We start from the raw sequence: 21,538 nt of genomic DNA on the forward strand, positions 1-21,538 counted from the left end.
GGTGTTGTGCTGCCCCAGCCCCTTCACCATGTGCTGTGAGCTGCGTGCACCCACCACTGCCGAGGAGCTGGTGTCAGGTCTCAAGAGCCCAGCACAGGTGTTTGCAGCCTCCTAGGTGCTTGCCACAGCCAGCCTGGGCTCTGGGCCACTGTAGCTAGGTGGCTGGGGGCTGCAAACATCTGTGCCAGGCTCTACAGCCCTGGCACTGGCTCTGTGGCAGCTGTGCCTCTGGGTGGATGGTGGGGAAGGAGCCAGGGTTGCACTGGCCCAGCCCCTTTCCCACCATGTGCTGTGAACCACATGTGCACCTCCTGCCACAGAGAGAGTGCCAGGGCTCCAGAGCCCAGCACAGCTGTTTGCAGCTTCCTAAATGTCTTCCACAGCCAGCCCAGGCTCTGGGCAGCTGTAGCAGGTGGCTGGAAAGCTGCAAACAACTGTGCCAGGCTCCACAGCCCTGGCACCATCTCCATGGTAGTGGCAGCTGCACACGTGCCTCTGGGCAGATTGTGGGAGAGGAGTGCTGCCCCAGACCCTTTCCCAGCCATGCATCCAGAAGTGTACACACAGCTGCCACAGCCATGGAACTGGTGCCATGCAGCTGTTTTGCAGCCTCCCAGCTGCAGCCATCCTGGGCTCTGGGCAGCTCTGTGGCATGCCGAGGAAAATGGCCTTGCATGCCATGCTGTGGCGCACATGCTGGGGGTTGCTGATCACTGCCTTATATTGTCACTGACATTGTCTGAGGGCCAGGCACCACTCTTCCTCACTTCTCCAGCTATAAAATGACCATAATACTTAACTGCTTCATAGGGCTATTATGTGATTAATTGGGAAATATTTGCAAAGTACTTTGACAGTGGAAGACACTCTCAGTTGTAAGTATATGAGAATCTAATGGTCCGTACTGACCTTAAACACTATGAAGTGCTAATTATTATTGTATCTGTAAAGATGAAATGTAGATGAATACAAGGAAGCTTCAGGGCACAGGGACTCCTGATTGAATAGAGAACACTTGCTCTGCTCAGTTAATCTAATGGCAGGGTGACCCAGCTGGACCTTCACTTTGTGAACTGACTTCTCTCCCAGCAGTTAGGACAGTCTGTCAATAAAAAGGATCCGCAAAGCCTCATCTCATTAGAGAATTCTTTTTTTCTGTGCAAATTGCCTGGTAAGGAACCAGGATCATGAGGTTCCAGCCACCACTGATTGTGTTCCAATTTGCTGTACTAGGATCATCTCCTGTCCTTAGAATGCCCCAGGGCAAAGTCTATGAATGAGGGAGGAACTTGGGCCAGGGAATCTCAGACCTGTTTCTTAGTTAGCTACATTTCCACTGGAGTGCTGCAGGCAGTCTTCTTTATTTGGGGATAAAGCTTCTATCTTTGTGACATGTAAGAAAGTGATGTACTCCCAAGTTTTTCAGAGCATAAGACACTTCTAGTTGAGGATCTCGAACCTGGCTGACTTCATTGTTTGTGCCATGTGCTTGTCATAGCCAAGAACCTGACTTGATTCAACACCCTTTGAAACCAATAGGCCTGTGGCTGCCTACTGGAGTGCAAACTGAAATATTTCTTAGGATTTGTTGTCTTTGATAACTTGGATAAACATAAGACATAAACTAACTGCTCACCAAAGCTGCTACTTATTACTAAGAGCTCTATAGCAGCTGGACATCTTAACTGAGACTGAGGACCCATTGTGTTAGGTACTGTGCAGATGCACAGTAAGAGACAGTCCCAGTCATAAAGTGCTTGCAGTTTAAATTAGAAAAGAGAGAAAAAAGATTATTAACCAAATATTGTAGTTAGGGACCTGAGAGACAGCAATTGTTCACTCATGATCTTGGAGGGAGCTTGTAATGGGAGTAGAACCCTAATCACCTTGGGTCTAGCCTAGGCTTTTAATCACAAGAGCTTCTTTTACCTTTGTTTATATCTATAAATCCCCTGCGGGACTGCCTCTGTCACAGATTCTGATTTCTTTTATTTCAGAGACACTCCAATTTTTTTCTTCCGGGGTCAATTGAATATGATCTGCCAGCATAAGGCAGCAGTGTTCTTCATCTTAATTCATCACTCTAGAGCAGTGGTTCTCAACCTTTTAGATTCAAGGCACCTTTCATACATTCATAGATGTTAGGGTTAGAAGGGACCTCAGTAGATCATTGAGTCTGACCCCCTGCCCTGGGCAGGAAAGAGCACTGGGTTCAGATGACCCCAGCTAGGTGCTTGTCTAGTCCAAGGTAGGGGAGAGCACCACCTCCCTTGGAAGCCCATTCCAGATTCTGGCACCCCTTACTGTGAAGTTCTTTCTAATGTCCAACCTAAATCTGCTCTCCATCAATTTGTGGCCATTGTTCCTAGTTACTCCAAGGGGTGCCCTAGTAAATAGAGCATCTCCTATTCCCTGCTGCCCTCCCCTGATGAATTTATAGGCAGCCACAAGATCACCTCTCAGCCTTCTCTTGTGAAGGCTGAAGAGATCTAGATCCCTCAGTCTCTCCTTGTAGGGCCTTGCCTGCAGGCCCCTAACCATACAAGTACCCTCCTCTAAACCCTTTCAAGATTCACCACATCCCTCTTGAAGTGCAGTGCCCAAAACTGGACGCAGTACTACAACTGCAGCTTGACCAGTGCCGCATAGAGGGGAAGCATCACCTCCCTGGACCTGTTCATCATGCATCTACTAATGCATGATAAAATGCAGTTAGCCTTGTTGATCACTTCGTCACACTGATGACTCATGTTCATCTTGGAGTCAACTATGGCTCCAAGATCCTTTCCACTGCTGTGCTGCTGAGAAGGTCATCCCCCAGCCTGTAAGCATGTCGGTGGTTCTTTTTGCCCAGGTGCAGCACTCTGCACTTGTCTTTGTTGAACTGTATCCTATTTCATTCTGCCCATTTTTCCAATATGTCCAGATCTGCCTGGATCTTACCTACTGTCTGGTATCTTAATTTTGCCCTATCATAGATTCATAGATTCATAGATGTTAGGGTCGGAAGGGACCTCAATAGAACATCGAGTCCGACCCCCTGCATAGGCAGGAAAGAGTGCTGGGTCTAGATGACCCCAGCTAGATACTCATCTAACCTCCTCTTGAAGACCCCCAGGGTAGGGGAGAGCACCACCTCCCTTGGGAGCCCGTTCCAGACCTTGGCCACTCGAACTGTGAAGAAGTTCTTCCTAATGTCCAATCTAAATCTGCTCTCTGCTAGCTTGTGGCCATTGTTTCTTGTAACCCCTGGGGGCGCCTTGGTGAATAAATACTCACCAATTCCCTTCTGTGCCCCCGTGATGAACTTAAAGGCAGCCACAAGGTCGCCTCTCAACCTTCTCTTGCGGAGGCTGAAAAGGTCCAGTTTCTCTAGTCTCTCCTCATAGGGCTTGGTCTGCAGGCCCTTGACCATACGAGTTGCCCTTCTCTGGACCCTCTCCAGGTTTTCCGCATCCTTCTTGAAGTGTGGCGCCCAGAATTGCACGCAGTACTCCAACTGCGGTCTGACCAGCGCCCTATAGAGGGGAAGTATCACCTCCCTGGACCTATTCGTCATGCATCTGCTGATGCACGATAAAGTGCCATTGGCTTTTCTGATGGCTTTGTCACACTGCCGGCTCATGTTCATCTTGGAGTCCACTAGGACTCCAAGATCCCTTTCCACCTCTGTGCCACCCAGCAGGTCATTCCCTAGGCTGTAGGTGTGCTGGACATTTTTCCTCCCTAGGTGCAGCACTTTGCATTTCTCCTTGTTGAACTGCATCCTGTTGTTTTCTGCCCACTTGTCCAACCTATCCAGGTCTGCCTGCAGCTGTTCCCTGCCCTCCGGCGTGTCCACTTCTCTCCATAGCTTTGTGTCATCTGCAAACTTGGACAGAGTACATTTGACTCCCTCGTCCAAGTCACTGATGAAGACATTAAAGAGTATCGGTCCAAGAACCGAGCCCTGCGGGACCCCACTGCCCACACCCTTCCAGGTCGAGACCGACCCATCCACCACGACTCTTTGGGTGCGACCCTCTAGCCAATTCGCCACCCACCGGACTGTGTAGTCATCCACATCACAGCCTCTTAACTTGTTCACCAGTATGGGGTGGGATACCGTATCAAAGGCCTTCCTGAAGTCTAAGTATACGACATCCACCCCTCCTCCTGTGTCCAGGCGTTTCGTAACCTGGTCATAGAAGGAGACTAGATTGGTCAGGTATGATCTGCCTGCCACGAACCCGTGCTGGTTTCCCCTCAGCATAATTTGCCCTGCTGGGCTCTCACAAATGTGAGCCTTGATAATTTTTTCAAAGACTTTACCAAGGATGGAGGTGAGACTGACTGGCCTATAGTTGCCCGGGTCCTCCTTCCTCCCCTTCTTGAAAATGGGGACCACGTTAGCCCTTTTCCAGTCCTGGGACTTGGCCCGTGCGCCACGAGCATTCGAATATTCCTGCCAGTGGTTCTGCAATGATGTCGGCCAGTGCCTTCAGCACCCTCGGATGGAGCTCATCCGGGCCTGCCGGCTTAAAGGCATCCAGTTCTTCCAAGTGACTCTGCACCACCTCAGGATCTACGTATGGAAGTCTGGTGCCTTGCTGCTGCCTCTCTACAACCCCAGTGAGAGACTTGTTGTGCCCCTCACTTAGGAACACTGAGGCAAAGAACTCATTGAGGAGTTCAGCCTTGTCCCCCCTGTCTGTCACCAATTGTTTCTGCCCATTTAGCAGGGGTCGTATTCCTCCCTGGGCCTTCCTTTTACTCCCAATATATCTAAAAAACAATTTCTTGTTGTCTTTTACTTGGGTTGCCATCCTCAGCTCCATGGTAGCTTTGGCCCGCCTAACTGCCTCCCTACAAGCACGAGCAGAGGAGGTATATTCATCTTTAGTGATCTCACCCTGTTTCCACTTTTTATGTGCTCCCCTTTTGGCCCTTAGGCTGCCCTGGATTTCTCTGGTCAGCCATGGAAGCCTCCTGGCCCCTTTCCCTTTTTTGCCTCGCTCGGGGATCGTCTTGCTTTGTGCCCGAAGGATCGTTTCCTTAAGGCACAGCCACCCTTCTTGGGCTCCGATCTCTTCAAAACTCCTACTCTGCAGTGCGTCCTTGACTAATTGCCTGAGTGCATTGAGATCAGCTTTCCTAAAGTCTAGCACTTTCATCCTACTAGTTACCTTACCCACTCGACGTCTTATGTTGAATTCTGTCATTTGGTGTCATCTGCAAACTTGGACAAGGTGCTCTCCACGCCCTCGTCCAAGTCACTGATGAAGACATTGAATAGCACCAGTCCAAGGACTGAGCCTTGCAGGACTCCACTACCCACATCTTTCCAGGTTGATATCAACCCATCCACCACCACTCTCTGGGTGCGACCCCTAAGCCAATTTGCCACCCACCTGACTGTAAGTCACAGCCTGACCATCTATATCACAGCCTGTCGATTTATTTACAAGAACAGAATGAGATACTGTATTGAAGGCCTTCTTAAAGTCTAGGTCAGAGGTAGGCAACATTTTTTGGCCAGAGTGTCAAAAAACCCACAATGTCTACCTTGGAAGGTGCCAGAGTGCTGGCATACCAGAAAAACAATATGAGGGCAGGTACATGGCAGGACACATTGCATATTAGTATATTTAATCATCAGAAATGTTGCCTTTGTTGTTATGTATTCCTTTTTTGTTGAGTATGTTGCAATGAGAGGGAGAGAAAAAAAGAGACAAATAAGAGAAAGAGGAGAGAGAGAGAGAGAGAAAGAAAAAGAAAAAGGAGAGTAGAGAGAGAACCAGACACATACACATGCATGCAGAGAACCACGTGCACAAACACAGAGAACCAGAACACACCCAGAACAGACACATGCACACACATGTCCAGAACCAGACACACGTGTGCACACACAGATGCACAGAAACAGACAGGCAAACAAACACACAGAACAAGGTGCACAGGAGCCAGGCTCCTGGGCAAAGTCCGACCCAACAATGCCCTGGTCCCACCAGAGCCCCTGTGCTTCCCCAGGAGCCTGCCCATCAGCTCAAACAGCCATCCACACTGCACAGCTAAGCCCGCAAAAGGTGTAGTGCTCCTGGAAGGGGGCAGCACCAGCCTCATCCTGGTGTGGGGCTGGGCTGGGGCTGGGCTTCGAGTGGGTGGGAGTGAGGTGGGCTCAGCTGCAAGCCCTGCTGGAAGCAGCCTGGGCTCCGTGGCTGGCAGCAGCTACCAGAGCCTGGACCAGCTGCAGCTGGTAGGCTGCAAACAGCTGCTCTGGGCTCCAGCATCAGCTCCATACCAGCGGGTCCACACGCACCTTGGAGTGGATGGTGGGGATAGAGGCAGCACAGCCCTCCTGCTGTCTGCTCTGAGGTGCATATACAGTCGCCACCAGCATGGAGCTGATGCCGGGGCTGCGGAGCCCAGTGCAGCTGTTTGCAGCTTGCCTGCTGCAGCTGCCCAGAGCCCAGGCTGGCTACAAACGCTTCTGACTGCCTGGCCTTGAACAGCCGTTCGTGTACTGCCTTGGTCCAGACAGTTGGTAACAGATGTACTGTGGTTTTTTGTAAACCCTGAGGTAGATACTTATCACCTACGTGGCCACCCCCAGACTCGCCTGCCATGACTTTGAATGTAATTTCAGTGGAGGGGCAAACCAGCAGAGGCTCCTCAGCGGTGGGTAGTCTGCTAGATGGCCGTCCGTGGGTCTCCGCCTCCCCTACACCCCAGCCTCACGCCAACCTTCAGCGGGTCACTGGATTTTGAGTCAGCCGTTCCTCCAATGCAGCTATGCTCTTGACGCTGACATTCTCTTGAGTCTTGTGTCCCAAGCACTTTCTCTTATGGTGGTCCGACTGATCCACTATCTAGCCTAAGCTGGGCCTCTTCCTGCCCTAGGCTACCTCAAACTGGAAAAAGAACAACCAACAGCAAAACATAAAAAAAGGAAAAGAAGAAAAAAAAAGAGGATGGTGTCGTGGAGCACTGAGGTGCCCTGCTCCTAAAGAGGGGAGACTGCCAGGGAAAGAGCCCTAGCAGTGAGTAAGGAGCCCAGCTGTTGGTTGCCAGGGCAACTGGAGCTAACAAGCAATTGCACCTGCTGGCAGTCAGCTGATTGAAAGGGGCAGGGCCTGGCTCTCTTATAAACCCTAGGGGCTGAGGCCAGAGGCAGTTCCCTGCCAGCAGCTAAGGAGGAAGGAGTTCTCTGTCTTGGAAGCGAGGAGAGGCCTGATGAAGGAGCAGCATCTGACACGGCTGTGAAATGAAGAATTCCCAGGTAGGCTTGAATGTTATTATGGCCAAGCGGCTTCTGTTTAAGGTATAGCTGAAGGGCTTGCGTTTTGTTTGCTGTTTGTCACCGGTGGTTTGGGTGAGGCTATTAGGGGTTGCAGGAGGCCTCATAGGGGACCCGCAGCAGTGTGGGAACCCCAGTGCCAGCAAGGTCGCAGCATTTGGAGTGCACAGACCCCAGCCCCAGAGAGGGGCAGTTGAGAAGCCCCAGAGAAGGGGGTGTTGCTGAGAAGCCCCAGTGCAGGCGTGGTGAGCCCCAGAGAGGGTGCAGTTGCTGAGAAACCCTGGAGAAGGGGGCATTGTGGAGAAGCCCCAGTGTGGGCGTGGTGAGCCCTGGAGAAGGGAGCAGCATTGTGGTGAGCCCCAGAGAGAGGGCAGCATTACTGAGAAGGCCCCAGAGAGAGGGCGGCATTGCTGAGAAGGCCCAGAGAAGAGCGCAACATTGTAGAAGAGCCCAGAGAGAGGGCAGCGATATGGAGAAGGCCCCCAAGGGAGGACAGCGTTATGGAGAAGGGCCCCGAGAGAGGGCGGCATTGTGGAAGGGCCCTGAGAGAGGGCGGCATTGTGGAAGGGCCCTGAAAGAGGGGCGGCTTTACTGAGAAGGCCCTGAGAGAGGGGTAGCATCATTGAGAAGGCCCTAAGAGGAGAGGGCGGCATTATTGTGAGGAGGCCCTAGAGAAAAGGGGCAGTGAAGAGCCCCAGGAGAAGGGGGCTGTGCTTGAGAAGCCCCAGGAAAGGGGACAGCATTGTGGAGAAGCGCCAGAGAGAAGGTGCAGAGAGAGAGAGGGCCGCGGAGAGCCCGAGCACCAGAGAGAGGGTGTAGACCCAGACCGAACAACGTCTATTCCAGCTGCAAGACTTGGGGCATGGTGAAGGGGTGGTTGGAGCCACGCGTAGCCCATAAGGCTAGGGTGCCCCGAAACGCCCACGATAGAACGGGGCCCACAAAGGGGTCCAGGAGCCCATGGGGCTCGGAGTACAGCTAAACCGTGTCCAAGAAGACGTGAAGGCAGCCTCCCTAACATATTTGAACACCAAAGACGTGGCGGGTGAGAATTTGAGGGTGCCCTTGGGCCAGCTTGGCACGGGAAGGGGGCCTTGAGGAGATCACGGCCCTCCTGTAGGACTCCGCTGTTACAGATGGAAAGAAGCTGCCCTGCCGGCACCTCTATGCTGCACTCTCTTCCCCTTAACTGAGACTACTTACTTGCTAGGGGACTTAATCCCTTGGCGTTGTCTATCCCGCCACACAACCCGTCCAAAAGTGGGGAAAAAAGAACAAAACAAAATTACGAGTCGGGGAGTTTCTGCTCAGTTTCCTCCCTGGCCCTACTGTTAGGACATGGTGGTGACTCCTCGTCACTCTCTTTAAGATCTCTTCGCCCACGCCTCCACCAGTCAGTACTCTGCACCCAGTACCTGGGAACACTCTGGGCGATGACCCGTCGTCTGGCCAGGGGTGGCTAAGGCTCCTCTTCCTGGGCCATTATTCCCCTCATGCTGCCGAACGCGGCTTACAGAGTCGCTCTCCCCCGACATTGTCTGTGGCGTTCTGCTTCCAGCGCCTTGCGGTCCTTTCTGCTCTGGTCAGCCGCTGCCTGTGCTGTGAGCTGCTGCCAAGCCTGCTATTGCCTGGCTGGGCTTTCTCTTTTGCTGCCCACACCAGTCTCTGCCGGTGCAGAGGGCCTCCTGGCTATCCTGTCTCCTGGGCACACCAGCCTCCGCAGATGAAGAGAGCCTCCGTTGGCTCTCCCTCCTCCCAGGCACACCGGTTGTTGCTGGCGTAGAAAGCCTCTGCTAGCTCTCTCTCCTCCTGGATATGCCTGCTGTCGCTGGCGCAGAGAGCCTCCACTGACTCTCCTCCTGCCCTCCCCAACCTCCACAGGTGGTTCTTCTTATTCCCATCAGCCGGTGATTACCGATGACGTCACCAGCTGGCCTCAGTTGTGTAAAGGCGCAGCTTACAACCTGCACAGGTTCCCTTCTTTGCTCTGGCTGCGCCGTGGGCCCTGCTGCAGGTAAAGGTTCTTCTCATATTTTTTTTTTTCTTTCATACATGGTCCCTGCCCTAGGAGCCCCCAGGGTGTGGTTCAGGGCTCTTTCCTCTGATTGCCCCTGGGACACAGCTGCACCGGGCTCCAGAGCCCAGTCATCAGCTCTGTGCCAGGAGAGGGGAAGAGGCCGGGGTTGCACTGCCTCGGGCCCCTCCCACACCGTCCACTCCGAGGCACATGTGCACCCACCGGAGCCCGGAGCAGATGTTTGCAGCCTCCTGACTGCAGCCAGCCCGGGCTCTGGGTAGCTGCTGCCAACCATGGAGCCCAGTCTACTTACAGCAGGGCTTGCAGCCGCGTAGCTGCCTGCTGGGAGCAGCCAGGGCTTCATGGCTGGCACCAGCTGCCTAGAGCCCAGGCTGGCGGTGGCGTGCCGAGCAAAATGGCCTTCTGTGCCATGCTCAGCACACGTGCTGGGGGTTGCTGACCTCTGGTCTAGGTAGATGACATCTACCTCGACTCCTGCGTATAAGCACTTTGTAACATGGTCATAAAAAGAAACAAGGTTAGTCAGGCAGGTGCTACCTGCAATGAACCCATGCTGATTTCCTTTCAGCATTATTGCCCCTGCTGGGCTCCCACAAATGTGATCCTAAATAATTTTTTCCAGAGTTTTCCCAAGGATAGAGGTGAGACTAACTGGCCTGTAGTTTCCCAGTTCCTCCCTCCTCCCCTTCTTGAAAATAGAGACCACACTGGCCCTTTTCCAGTCCTCTGGGACCTGACTGGAGCACCGTGAGTGCTCGAACAGCCGTGCCAGCAGCTCTGCTATGACACTGGCCAATTCCTTCTGCACCCTTGCATGAAGTTCGTCCAAATGCGCTGATTTGAACACATCCAGTCCCTCCAAGTGCCCCTTCACTAAGTCTGCACTAACAGCTGGTGGGCTGGTGTCCCTCCTGTGTCTATCTATGATCCAACTGGGAGATTTATCGTGGTCTGTGTCTGGGAATACAGACGCAAAGAACTTGTTGAAGAGCTCAGCTTTGTCCCCTCTCTGTCACCAATTTCCCTAGTTTGTTCTGTAGGGGTCCTTTGCTACCCTGCACCTTCCTTTTGCTCCCTATATATCTGAAAAAGGACTTTTTGTTGTCCTTAATTTTTGTCACCAGCCTAAGTTCTAATCCTGCTTTGGCCTTCCTAACTGATTCCCTGCAAGTGTAGGCCAGGGAGGTATACTCCTTCTTGGTAGCTACCCCCTTTTTCCACATCCTGTATACCTCTTTCTTTGCCCTTAGGCTTTCCTGGACTTCCCTGTTCAGCCAAGAGGGCTTCTTGGCCCCTTTGCCCCCTTTTATGTGTGATGGCATTGTCTCTTTCTGTATCCTTAGGATCGTTCCCTTGAGGAACAACCACCCTTCCTGGACTCCCATTTCGCCAATGCTCTTGAGCTTTAATGCCTCACTAACTAATTTCCTGAGCACACTGAAGTTAGCCTTTCTGAAGTCTAGCACTTCAGCCCTGCTGGTTAGTTTACCCACCCTTCACCGGATAGTGAATTCAATCAACTGATGGTCACTATCCCCCAGGTTACCTTGTACCTGCAGATTCCCCACCAAGTCATCCCCTGTAGCTAACACCAACTCCAGCAAGGCGTTTTCCCTAGTGGGATCGTATACCTCCTGTGTTAGGTTCTTAACCTGCATACAGGACCTCCACCTATGTGAGCAATTAGATTTGGCTGACTGCTCCTCCCAGCAGAAATCAGGGTAGTTTAGGTCACCCGTGACAACCATACCTCTCACCCATATGGTTTCTGAGAGCTGTCTGGAGAATTCCAGGTCTAGCTCATCCTCCTGGTGTGGCGGTCTATAGTAGACCCCCACTACCCAAATCCCTTTCCCTCTGACCCCTTTGTATCCTGATCCACAGTACCTTGGTTTAGTCCTCCTCTGATCCCATCTTGATTATAGAGGATGTATATTGTTCCTTAACATAGAGAGCAATACTGCTGCCTTTTTCCCCCACTCTATCCTGTCTGTACAACCTGTAACCCTCAATGCCTACTGCCCAATCGTGAGTAGGGTCCCACCAGGTTTCAGTTAGTCCAACCAGGTCAAAGTTGTTGCTTGCAAGCAGGAGTGCAAGCTCCTCCTGTTTGTTCCTCATGCTCCTAGCATTAGCGTAGAGACATTTAAGCCCCCCGATGGGTGCCCTTGGTACCCCCCTGTCCTGATGTCTATTGGACCTTCCAGTGCATTGCTCATGGCTCGCTGATCCTAGGTTCTCCTTATCTTCTGCTTCCCCATCCCTCGATGAACCTAGTTTAAAGCCCTTTGGAGGAGATCAGCCAACCTGTAAGAGAACAGACTCTTACCTTTAGAAGAGAAATAAAGACCATCTTGTCCCAGGATGCCTCTCTTATGAAAGTGTGGATCGTGGTTGTAGAAGCCAAAACCCACATGATGGCACCAACTCCGGAGCCACAGGTTGACTTCCCTGACCGCTGATCGGAGGGATGGACAAGAAGACCACCTCTGCCCCCAACTTCCTAAGCCTGGCCCCCAGAGCCCTGTAGTCACTCATGACATGGTCTGGACTACTCCTGGCCACATCATTCATGCCCACATGGACAAGGACCATGGGATAGTAATCAGAGGGCTGGATGAGGTCAGGAATCCTCACCATGGCATCCCAGATCCTGGCTCTGCGTAGGCAGCATATCTCTCATCCCGTGAGATCCAGTTGACAGAGGCCCCTCCATGCCTCTCAGGAGGGAGTCGCCCACCACAATGACCCAGCATCTTTTCCTTGGCTGCTCAGTTGTTGCTCAGCCTGCCTGGCGTTTGTTGCAGACGTGTCTTCCCCTGTGGATTGCTCTGCTGCAGCATCTTCCAGTGCTGCCAGGGCTTTGTATCTGTTCCCCAGTTGCGTTGGGGAAGCAGTCACAGCCGCACGCTGTCTAGCTCTGGAGCTGACCGTCCTCCATTCAGCTGTCCTGGGACTCTCCTGTGATGTGTCTGTGCTAGGTGTCTAGTCCTGCAGAGAATGAAAGTATTCATCAATCTCATCCTCTGCAGCCCTGATCCCCCGCACCCTGCTCACCTCTGCCTGGAGTTCCCTTACCTGCCCCTCCAGGGCCTCAATCCGGGCACATGTGGGACAAACAAAGGAACCCCCAGCCCCCACACTACCCCCAGACCTCAGAGGTCCCGCCAGGCAATCCCCGCAGACAGGGGACCAGGGCACTACTGGCCCATCCAAGGGGCCTGTCTGGGTGGAGGCCTCACAGGAGCTCTAGGCCAGAGGCAGCAGCAGGGCAGGGTCCCTGGTTGCACCCTGTATCACCACCCCCATAGTAGCCCCTGTGGCGGGCCAGTAGGGGGAGCTGCTGTGTTGAGCCTCCCACCTTACCACGCCCGTCCACCTTCTGGACTCCACGTGTCTCTCCAGGGGTGCCTAAGCCCTGGCAGACCCCCTTTCGAGCCCCACCGCAGAGTCCGGGGGTTACGTGCTGCCACCACCCTGAGAGGGGTCTGTCTGGGTCCTGTGTCCTTGGGGAAACACAGGCCTAATAGTCCTACGGGTACTCGACCCAATACAAGCACTTGGGGCTCCTCCCTAAGTTGGGGGCCAAAAAGGATAGTCTCCCTTAGTCTGCAGACCTCAGGGGCCTCCTAGGCATAATTAAAGCCACCCCTCAATAAGTCTTCTACACCAGCCACAAAGGAGAACTTTACTGGTTACAGAGGAGAGGGTTAGAATAGGGTAGGAGGTAGAGCACTATCAAGGGATTACTGTTCAGCAAAACAGTCTGGCTGAGGTAGCCATTTGATATGCAAATGCATCACTGTGAGCTGACTAGCTCTCTAGAAACAATTACAAGTATCATCCAGAAGATGGTAGAGATCTGGCTCAGAGATTTCCAGGGAGAGCGCGTTTCAGTTGAATCAGACTCTCTCCCTGTGTCCTGATGCTTGTGCCATGCTGGTAAAATGGCTTCTCTCCCACTTCTCCTTGGACCAGGCCCTTATATAGCCTTTCTGACCTCAGCAGCTCAGTCCAATAGAAGCCAGCAGTGTTGGTAACTAGCCAACCAATTTAAAAAGCATCACTGGTTACCTGGGCCGAGGAGCAGGGGCTTTTCCCTCCCCCACTCAGGTGCCCAGAGGGACCACACCCTCGGCACCGGGCTTTTGTCACCTAGGCAGGGAGGAAAATCCCCCCTCCCTTAGGGATTGCACCCCAGTGTCCCAAGCTGGCCGGGACAGGTTTCTGGAGGGAGACACAGACGGTGGCATTCCTACCACAGCCCCGATCATCATCCACTTACCTGAAGTCTACGTCAGAAGCTCCCGTGTACTCTTGCCCATGAACTGCCTGGAAACTGCTCCCCTGTTGGCAGTCCCTGGTCACAGGCTCCCTGGTTGCCTGGGGAGTCTCCTTTCATACCCTTCTGGACCTGAGCTGAGTCAGGCCCAGGCAGCAATCACACGGCAGTCATCAACACTCACGCAGCGCTCAGCACTCTCTCCCAGCTTCTCAGAGCACAGCCCCCCCAAACAAACAAACAGTCAGCTAAACCAAAGGTACAGGCAGCTGGATCACTTACCTTTCCTGGGCAGGATCTAGTGCCTGGCCTGGCTTCTCTCCTTCCTCCCTCCTTTTGCCTCCAGCAACTGCCTGCAAACTGCTCCCCTGTTGGCAGTCCCTGTTCACTGGCTCCCTGGTTGCCTGGGGAGTCTCCTTTTGTACTCTTCATTAGACTCGAGGCACCCCTTCATAACATTGTGAATGGAGTAACCCCCATTTAAAAAAATGAACTCATTTATTACAGTGTTCACCTTCTTGAAGAAAGGTCAGGCAATGGGGGTGGGCAGAGTGCCAGGCAAAGAAGAGCCTGCGCCTGCACTTATCTTCTTATCTCCTCATACCTGGCTTATTTCTCTCATCTTTTGGCACCCTTCAAAGTATCTTGTGAAACCCCAGGTTGCCTCAGCACCCTGGTTGAGAATCAGTGCTTTAGAGCCTGATTTAGTGATAGCTTCATCCTATTCCAGCCCAGGCTCCCAGAAGATACCACTCTGTTACACTGGTGTTTCCTAGGACAACTATTCATGGAAACACATGATTTTTTATCTTTACAGTTAAAGGAGCTGCTTAATTTTTCTCTGCTAGTTCTGTCTGTCTTCAGAAATATAGACAAGATATGTTAGTCTTATTTGCTTCTTCCACTTTCTCCAGTCTGAGATAGAAGTTGTTGAGTGGCCTCTTTGAGGGTTTAGACCACTGCACACTCATTGCAGAACTTATCCCTGAAAGAGAATGTCTCACCCTTTTCTCTGTTGTTCTGTTGATCATTATTTAGAATGGCTGATAGCAGAGATGATCTGTCAGACACTGGCCTGAAGTTATCAATCAGCTTGTTGGGTTTATAATTTTCCAGCTCTTAATTATATTCATGTTTATTCTCCTTTCTGTATTTTCCTGTACTCATTATCATATTTAGTAATTTGGTATGACTGAAAAGGTTGGATCAGGTAAGATTGCTTTATGGGAGTTGGGCAGAACTATATGTCTATCTAGTTTAAGAGTCCCATAAGAAAAGATATCATTACTCTGTGTAATGTCAGTATTTTGTCACACTAAGCAGATGGATAGTAAGAAAGATTTAATGGCCAAATTCAGCTTCCTTTTTCACTGATGTGAGCTCCTGATTAACATAACCAAAATCAATCTAATTAGCTGGCTATATACAGTTCCAAGTGAACTAGCCCCCAGCTCATTTCTGGATGGGCTGTAGTCAATATCTGAAAATCACCCCAGTGTTCATTATAACTAGATATTGGAAGCTTCTGCTCACAAACAAAGTCTGCCCTGGGGAAAGTTAATGATCCCAGGGCTGATCCTGTTGGAAATGATGTGGCTATTCTCACCCCCTGGCTAATTCTCCTGCTCTTAAAATCAGTAGCGCCCAATGACATCCAAGATGGAAGTAGTCTATTACAGATATTAAAATAGCTTCTATCTTTATCAATCCAGGCAGCACACTATGTGTATGTATTTTAGTGCTTAGTAGACCCTTAAAATAAGCTGTAGTAAAAAGGCTACTATAAGAAATCAGATGCCACTCTATTCCGTAGGGAACATCTTTTGGTAATAATAGCGCATAACACTTTTCTGTCAAAGCACTTTACAAAGGTTGATATCAGTGTATATCATTATCCTATTTTACAGAAGGGGAAACAAAGGCACAGACTAGTTTTCTATTCCATAGTGAAAAGTAGCAGCAAGAGACAGAAATCTCAGATCTCCTAACTCCTGTTCTAGTGACCCCTCTGCTTCACTTTTCAGAACAGTCAAGGTCAGTTGGCATTGCTTTCTCCCCCATGGTAGGCCGTATTCCTCAGAGCCAGCCTAGTGAAGCATAAATAACTCTCCCTCTATAAGCTTGACCTCATTCCTTGTGCAAAAGTTACCCTAAGGGAGGGCAGGTGACATTGCCTTTGCCATCCTTGCTTGGGAGCACTTTAACTTCCATCTGGAATCCACAAGAGGCTGTGAATAAAATGCTCTGAATCAGTGTATCTCCAGTTGCCTAGGCCATGTCCTTTTCCTACCCAGTGATCTTCTTTCCTTGGAGACTTTCCAACTTTACATAGAGGTTATGACCTCTTCCCTTCAGCATATTTTCTTCTCCAAGGCCAACAGCCTGGATCATCATTATCAGAAGATGACCTAGAGCCTGGAGTGAATTTGGCCCCACATCCTTTTCCTGTCCTTGCATTCTCCTGCTTATTGACCCTACGCACTTCCCTTCAACCTGCACCAAATGCTAGGGTCAGCTTCCCCTCTCAGAAGTGGCTACCTATCAGGTTACTAAAACAGTCTGGGTCTGCACTGTCTCTCTCTGTGAAATGTATCATCTACTTTCATCATACTGTTCAATCACTATGGCTCAATGTTTCTTTGGTACAGTCTACTGCCGGGCTCTGTGCCAAGCACTGATAAATTAGCTGCGTCAGATAGCAGTCTTGCAGATTCACCTATAGAACAAAACAATCAGGTCTCCTTTTCAGCTCAGCTGCCCTTTGTCAGCATGTATCGGAAGAGAAATAGTATGTTAATGTCAATCTAAACCTAATGTCCTCTGGCATGAAAATAGGCTTCATAGATTTCGTAGGGGTGTAGACATTAGGGCTGGAAGGGACCTCGGAAGATCATCGAGTCCAGCCCCCTGCCCCAGGGGCTGGAAGTCACCTGGGACTTGTGCTTTTCTGATAGCTTCTCTGTTGTTGCAGTTTCGTAGCTTTCCATACTGCTATTGACCAGATAGTTAAGCACTTCAAGGAAAATGGCAAAGGGATGGCGATCCCATGAGTGTACTGAACAAACTAGGCTTCTCCTGTCTTCTGTGTGCATCATCTTCAAGTTTTTGGTTTTAGCTGATAAGAGCTTGAAAGATGCAAATGCATTGGACATGTGATGCTTAAAAGGAGTTTCAGGAGGCTGAGTGCAATATCCGCAGTCAGGCTAGGAGAGGGCTAGTGGTTACGGCAGTCTTTCTTAGATCCAATACAACTGGCCTCTTTTGCATGTAGACTGGTAGGTGGCAATTGGAGTGTTCTCATTCAAGTACAAGATCCAAGTGGCTTTAGCTGGAGGTTGATAATATTATGGTAGCTGCTGGCCAAACCATAAGGTTGATGGGGCCCAAGGTCCAGAAGCTGAAGAATTAAAAGGCCAAAGAATAGACTGGGAAAGAATACAGAAGGCACAGGAGCAGAGGATGCCAGGCAATTAAATCAGTATCTAGCCCTATCCATATAAAAAAGGCAGTCACTAGGGTTAAACCTAGACAGACAGCCCTCTGTAATGCTGTCCTTTGGCTTGCCATTCTATTTTAAGCCATTCTTTTCTGAGGCTCTGGAGAATTACGAATTAAATGGAGCTGACTGAGTGTGTTCATTTTGCCAGCATAGTGTAACTAATATAATGTTAAAGCCCTGGGGTATGTTTTAGCCCAGGTTTGCACTAGGGTCCTCTGACACACCTGACACAAAATCTCCGGGGGAAAAAAGTGCACCCTAGAGACAGTTTTAGGAATGTGAGGGTCCCATATCCCCTGCAGAGCCCCCCAGAATAGCCTTCAAGGGCTTGTTCCATGGGACTGGCTTCATGCAGTGGTTTATAATCTACTGCTGGCCAGTTACTTACTTCCCAATCATCCCCTTCCCAGTCAGCTAGGAATCACTTCTGGTGATTGGGGGAGGTCCCAGACCATTGGAAAAGGGCAAATATAGTGCCCATTTTTAAGAAAGGGAAGCAGAAGGATCCTGGGGACTACAGACCAATCAGCTTTACCTCAGTCCCCAGAAAAATCATGGAGCAGGTCCTCAAAGAATCCATTTCTAAGCACTTGGAGGAGAGGGAGGTGACTAGAAACAATCAGCATGGATTCACCGAGGGCAAATCATGCCTGACCAACCAGACTGCCTTCTATGATGGGGAAAACTGGCTCTGTGGATGCAGGGAAAGCAGTAGACATAATTGTTATGTGGACAAATAGTTGACTTTAGCAAGGCTTTTGATACCGTCTCCCACAGCATTCTTGAAAGCAAGCTGAGGAAGTATGGGTTGGATGAATGGACTGTAAGGTAGATAGAAAGCTGGCTGGATTGTTGGGCTCAACGGGTAGTAATCAATGACTCAATGTCTGGCTGGCAGTCAGTATCGAGTGGAGTGCCCCAGGAGTCAGTCCTGGGACCAGTTTTGTTTTGTATTTTCATTAAAGATCTAGAAGATGGGATAGAGTGTACCCTCAGCAAGTTTGCCAATGGCATCATGCTAGGGGGGTGTAGTAGATATGCTGGAGGGTAGGGTTAGGATTCAGAGTGACCTAGACAAATTGGAGGGTTGGGCCAAAAGAAATCTCATGAGGTTCAACAAGGACAAGCGCAAAGTCTTGCACTTATGACGGAACAGTCCTATGCACCAGTATAGCCTGGGGATTGACTGGCTAAGCAGCAGCTCTGCAGGAAAGGACCTGGGGGTTATAGTGGACAATAAGCTGAATATGAGTCAGCAGTGTAATGTATCCTTATTGCCAAGAAGGCTAATGGCATATTGGGCTGCATTAGTAGGAACTTTGCCATTAGATTGAGGGAAGTAATTATTCCGTTCTGTTCTACACTGGTGAGGCCAAGTCTGGAGTACTGTGTCTAGTTTTGGGCCTCCCACTTTTGGGCATTTGTATATGTGTGTGCCACAGCACCGAGTGCTTTTAAAAGTACCCGGCGCTACAGCACATATATTCATATAAATGGCAAATGTGCATAAGCACCAAGAAAATGGCAGTGGCCTGCTTTTGAACTAAAACACATCAAAGGTGTTTTAGTTCAAAAGTGCACCTCCACCATTTTCTGCATGCTGATGTGCACTTCACCATTTATACAAATACATGCAATGCAGCACCAGATGCATCAGCTCGTGTGCTCTGCAGACTTGATTAATCGAGTCTGCTCTGATGCGCTAGATTTCGGGTGCATTGGAGCAGACTAAGGTACATGTATAAATGCCCATAGAAAGGATGTGGACTAGTTGAGAGTCCAGTGGAGGGCAACAAAAATGGTTTGGGGACACATGATTTCTGAGGAGAGGCTGAGGGAACTGGGTTTATTTAGTTTGGAGAAGAGAACACTGAGAAGGGATTTGATAGCAGCCTTCAACTACCCAAAGCGGGGTCCCAAAGAGGATGGAGCTAGACTGTTCCCAGTGGTGACAAATGACAGAACAAGGAGCAATGGTCTCAAGTTGCAGCAAGGGAGTTTAGGAAAACCTTTCTCACTAGGAGGGTGGTAAAGCACTGGAACAAGTTACCTAGAGAGGTGGTGGAATCTCTGTCCTTGGAGGTTTTTAAGACCCTGCTTGACAAAGCCCTGGTTGGAATGATCTAGCTGGGGAGGGTCCTGCTTTGGATAGAGGGTTGAACTAGATGACCTCCTGAGGTCCCTTCTAACCCTAATTTTCTATGATTCTATGACTCTTTATTATTAGGTTAAATGAATTTCAAAATTAAATATATGCATATGTGTAATAAGAATGAATTTCAACCTGAGATGTTGTTCTGCTTGCCATACATTTGTTTCCCTTTCTTTGAATTTTACTTTGCAGTGCTCCGTGAGTGCAGTAAGATCAATTGTTCTCTCCTGATGTTAGCTTTTGATTGTGTTGCAGGCTTGCAATCACTCAACATGGAGGATTGAGCCCAGTGAAGGAGTAGTTCCTCCAGAGACAGAGATCCCAGTGACTCTGATAGCCAACTTGGATGACACCATGAAATTCCAGGACAAAGTGAACTTGATAATAGAAAACAGCAAGACCTATGTGATCCCAGTCCAGGCTACTGGCATTGGTACCACTATTGTCACCAACAAACCTTTTGCTCCAGAGTTCAACTTAGGACCCCACTTCAGGTAGGTAATTTGCCTGGTCCTCACCTTTTCCACATGCTATTTTTTCTGGGAAATCCAAATATGGAGCCTGAGCAAGGAAGATTTTCTTTAGAATCCACCAGGTCTCGTCTTTACTGTCACTTTCCCAAGCCCAGGAAAACTGCCTAGTATCAAGTCCAATCTACTAGCTCCCACTCAGTACCAGCCACCCAGTTCTACCCTGCCAGCACCCAATCCTAGCAGTTAGGTAGAATAGACAGCCTAAGCACATGTCCCAGAATTTACCTTAGGTTCTCTGTGTGGGGACAGCCCGAGAACATTGTTGATGTATGTCCTCATGACCCCTGTAAGTGGTCTAGTCTGCCTAATAGCCATATATGGTCACATGATGAGTAGGAGCAAATGTGAGAAGCTAATTCTTGATAGTTGCCCCAAGCTCAGCTGGGTTGCAGTATAGATTTGCCCTTAGGTGCTCAGTATCCTCTTAACATGAGAGCATGGCTCCTATTACTTAAATAAGAGCTACAGGTGTACATCTGAACACACATCGTGGTTATTTAACATGTCATTCTAGAAAGCTTCCAAATAGAAGCCAGTGCTGAAATGTCCCTTACAGTACTGGAAATTTGGTTTCGATTGTAATGAGCTTTTTTTCTCGACTGTTCTGGAGATCTTGTGTAAAACAAAAGTTCCAGGAAACTTACAACTGAGAGATGGTATATTAAAAAGAATTCTGTTTTTCCTGTTTCCTCTTTTTTTCCTTTGGTGGGATGTCCTCTTGGCTAAACAGGAAAATCACAGTCCTCTTAAGAATGAAGAAAGAGGCTTATAAACAATGGAAGCTCAGGGTGGGCCCCAAGGAGGACTATTCCACAACAGCCTGCATTTGCAGATAGGAAAGGCTAAGTTGACTGAACTTAGATTAGCAACAAGAAGTCCTTCTTTAGGTACACAGGGAGCAACAAGAAGTCCTTCTTTAGGTACACAGGGAGCAGAAGGAAAACAAATGGGAGTGTGGGGCCATTGCTCAACAACTCAGGAGAGCTGGTTACCGGCACCCAGGAGAAAGCTGAATTCCTGAATGACTGCTTTGCCTCAGTCTTTCACCAGACCAAGGGGAAAACCAGATAGAGTGGAGGATGAGCATGGTAGCAATAATCCCCTTCCTACTATTGCCGTAGAATTGGTGTATGACCAATTAATAAAATTAGACATATACAAATCAGTAGGATCAGATGATCTTCATCCGAGAGTGCTGAAGTAGCTAGCCGAAGTCATTGTGGAACCCCTGGCGAAATTCTTCCACAACTCGTGGTGCTCTGGAGAAGTCCCTGAGGACTGGAAGAGGGCCAATGTTGTGCCCATCCACAAGAAGAGCAAGAGGGAGGACCTGGGTAACTAAGTAATCAGCCTAACTTATATCCTAGGGAAAATCCTAGAAAAGTTCATCAAGGAATCGATCTGCGATAAGCTTGCAGAAGGTAAGATTCTGAATGACAGCCAGCATGGCTTCATCGCAGGCAGGTATTGCCTTACGAACCTCATCTCCTTCTATAACCAAGTAACTCGCCACCTGGACACAAGAGAGCAGGTTGACATTGTATACCTAGACTTTCAAAAGGCTTTTGATCCAGTATCCCACAATGTCCTCATGAGAAGATTGGAGGATTGTGGGCTTAACTCTGAGACAGTCAGGTGGGTAAGAAACTGGCTGCAGGATAGGACCCAGAGAGTCGTAGTGACCAGATCTGTGTCATCCTGGCGAGAAGTGGGCAGTGGTGTCCTGCAGGGGTCAGCGCTCGATCCAGTACTTTA

At 49.9% G+C, this 21,538-nt stretch overlaps 1 protein-coding gene across 2 annotated transcripts in view; it reads left to right on the forward strand.

Moving 5' to 3' along the window:
- The window catches only part of HYDIN (HYDIN axonemal central pair apparatus protein), a 443,140-nt gene that overhangs the window by 239,763 nt on the left and 181,839 nt on the right, over nt 1-21,538 (forward strand). For both annotated transcript variants that reach the window (XM_059713716.1, XM_059713715.1), the window contains exon 19: nt 19,506-19,744. In XM_059713716.1, the coding sequence (XP_059569699.1) occupies nt 19,506-19,744 (239 nt within the window). The remainder of the gene's footprint in view (nt 1-19,505; nt 19,745-21,538) is intronic.

Source organism: Alligator mississippiensis, chromosome 10, assembly GCF_030867095.1.
Source record: "Alligator mississippiensis isolate rAllMis1 chromosome 10, rAllMis1, whole genome shotgun sequence".
NCBI classification, from domain to species: domain Eukaryota; kingdom Metazoa; phylum Chordata; order Crocodylia; family Alligatoridae; genus Alligator; species Alligator mississippiensis.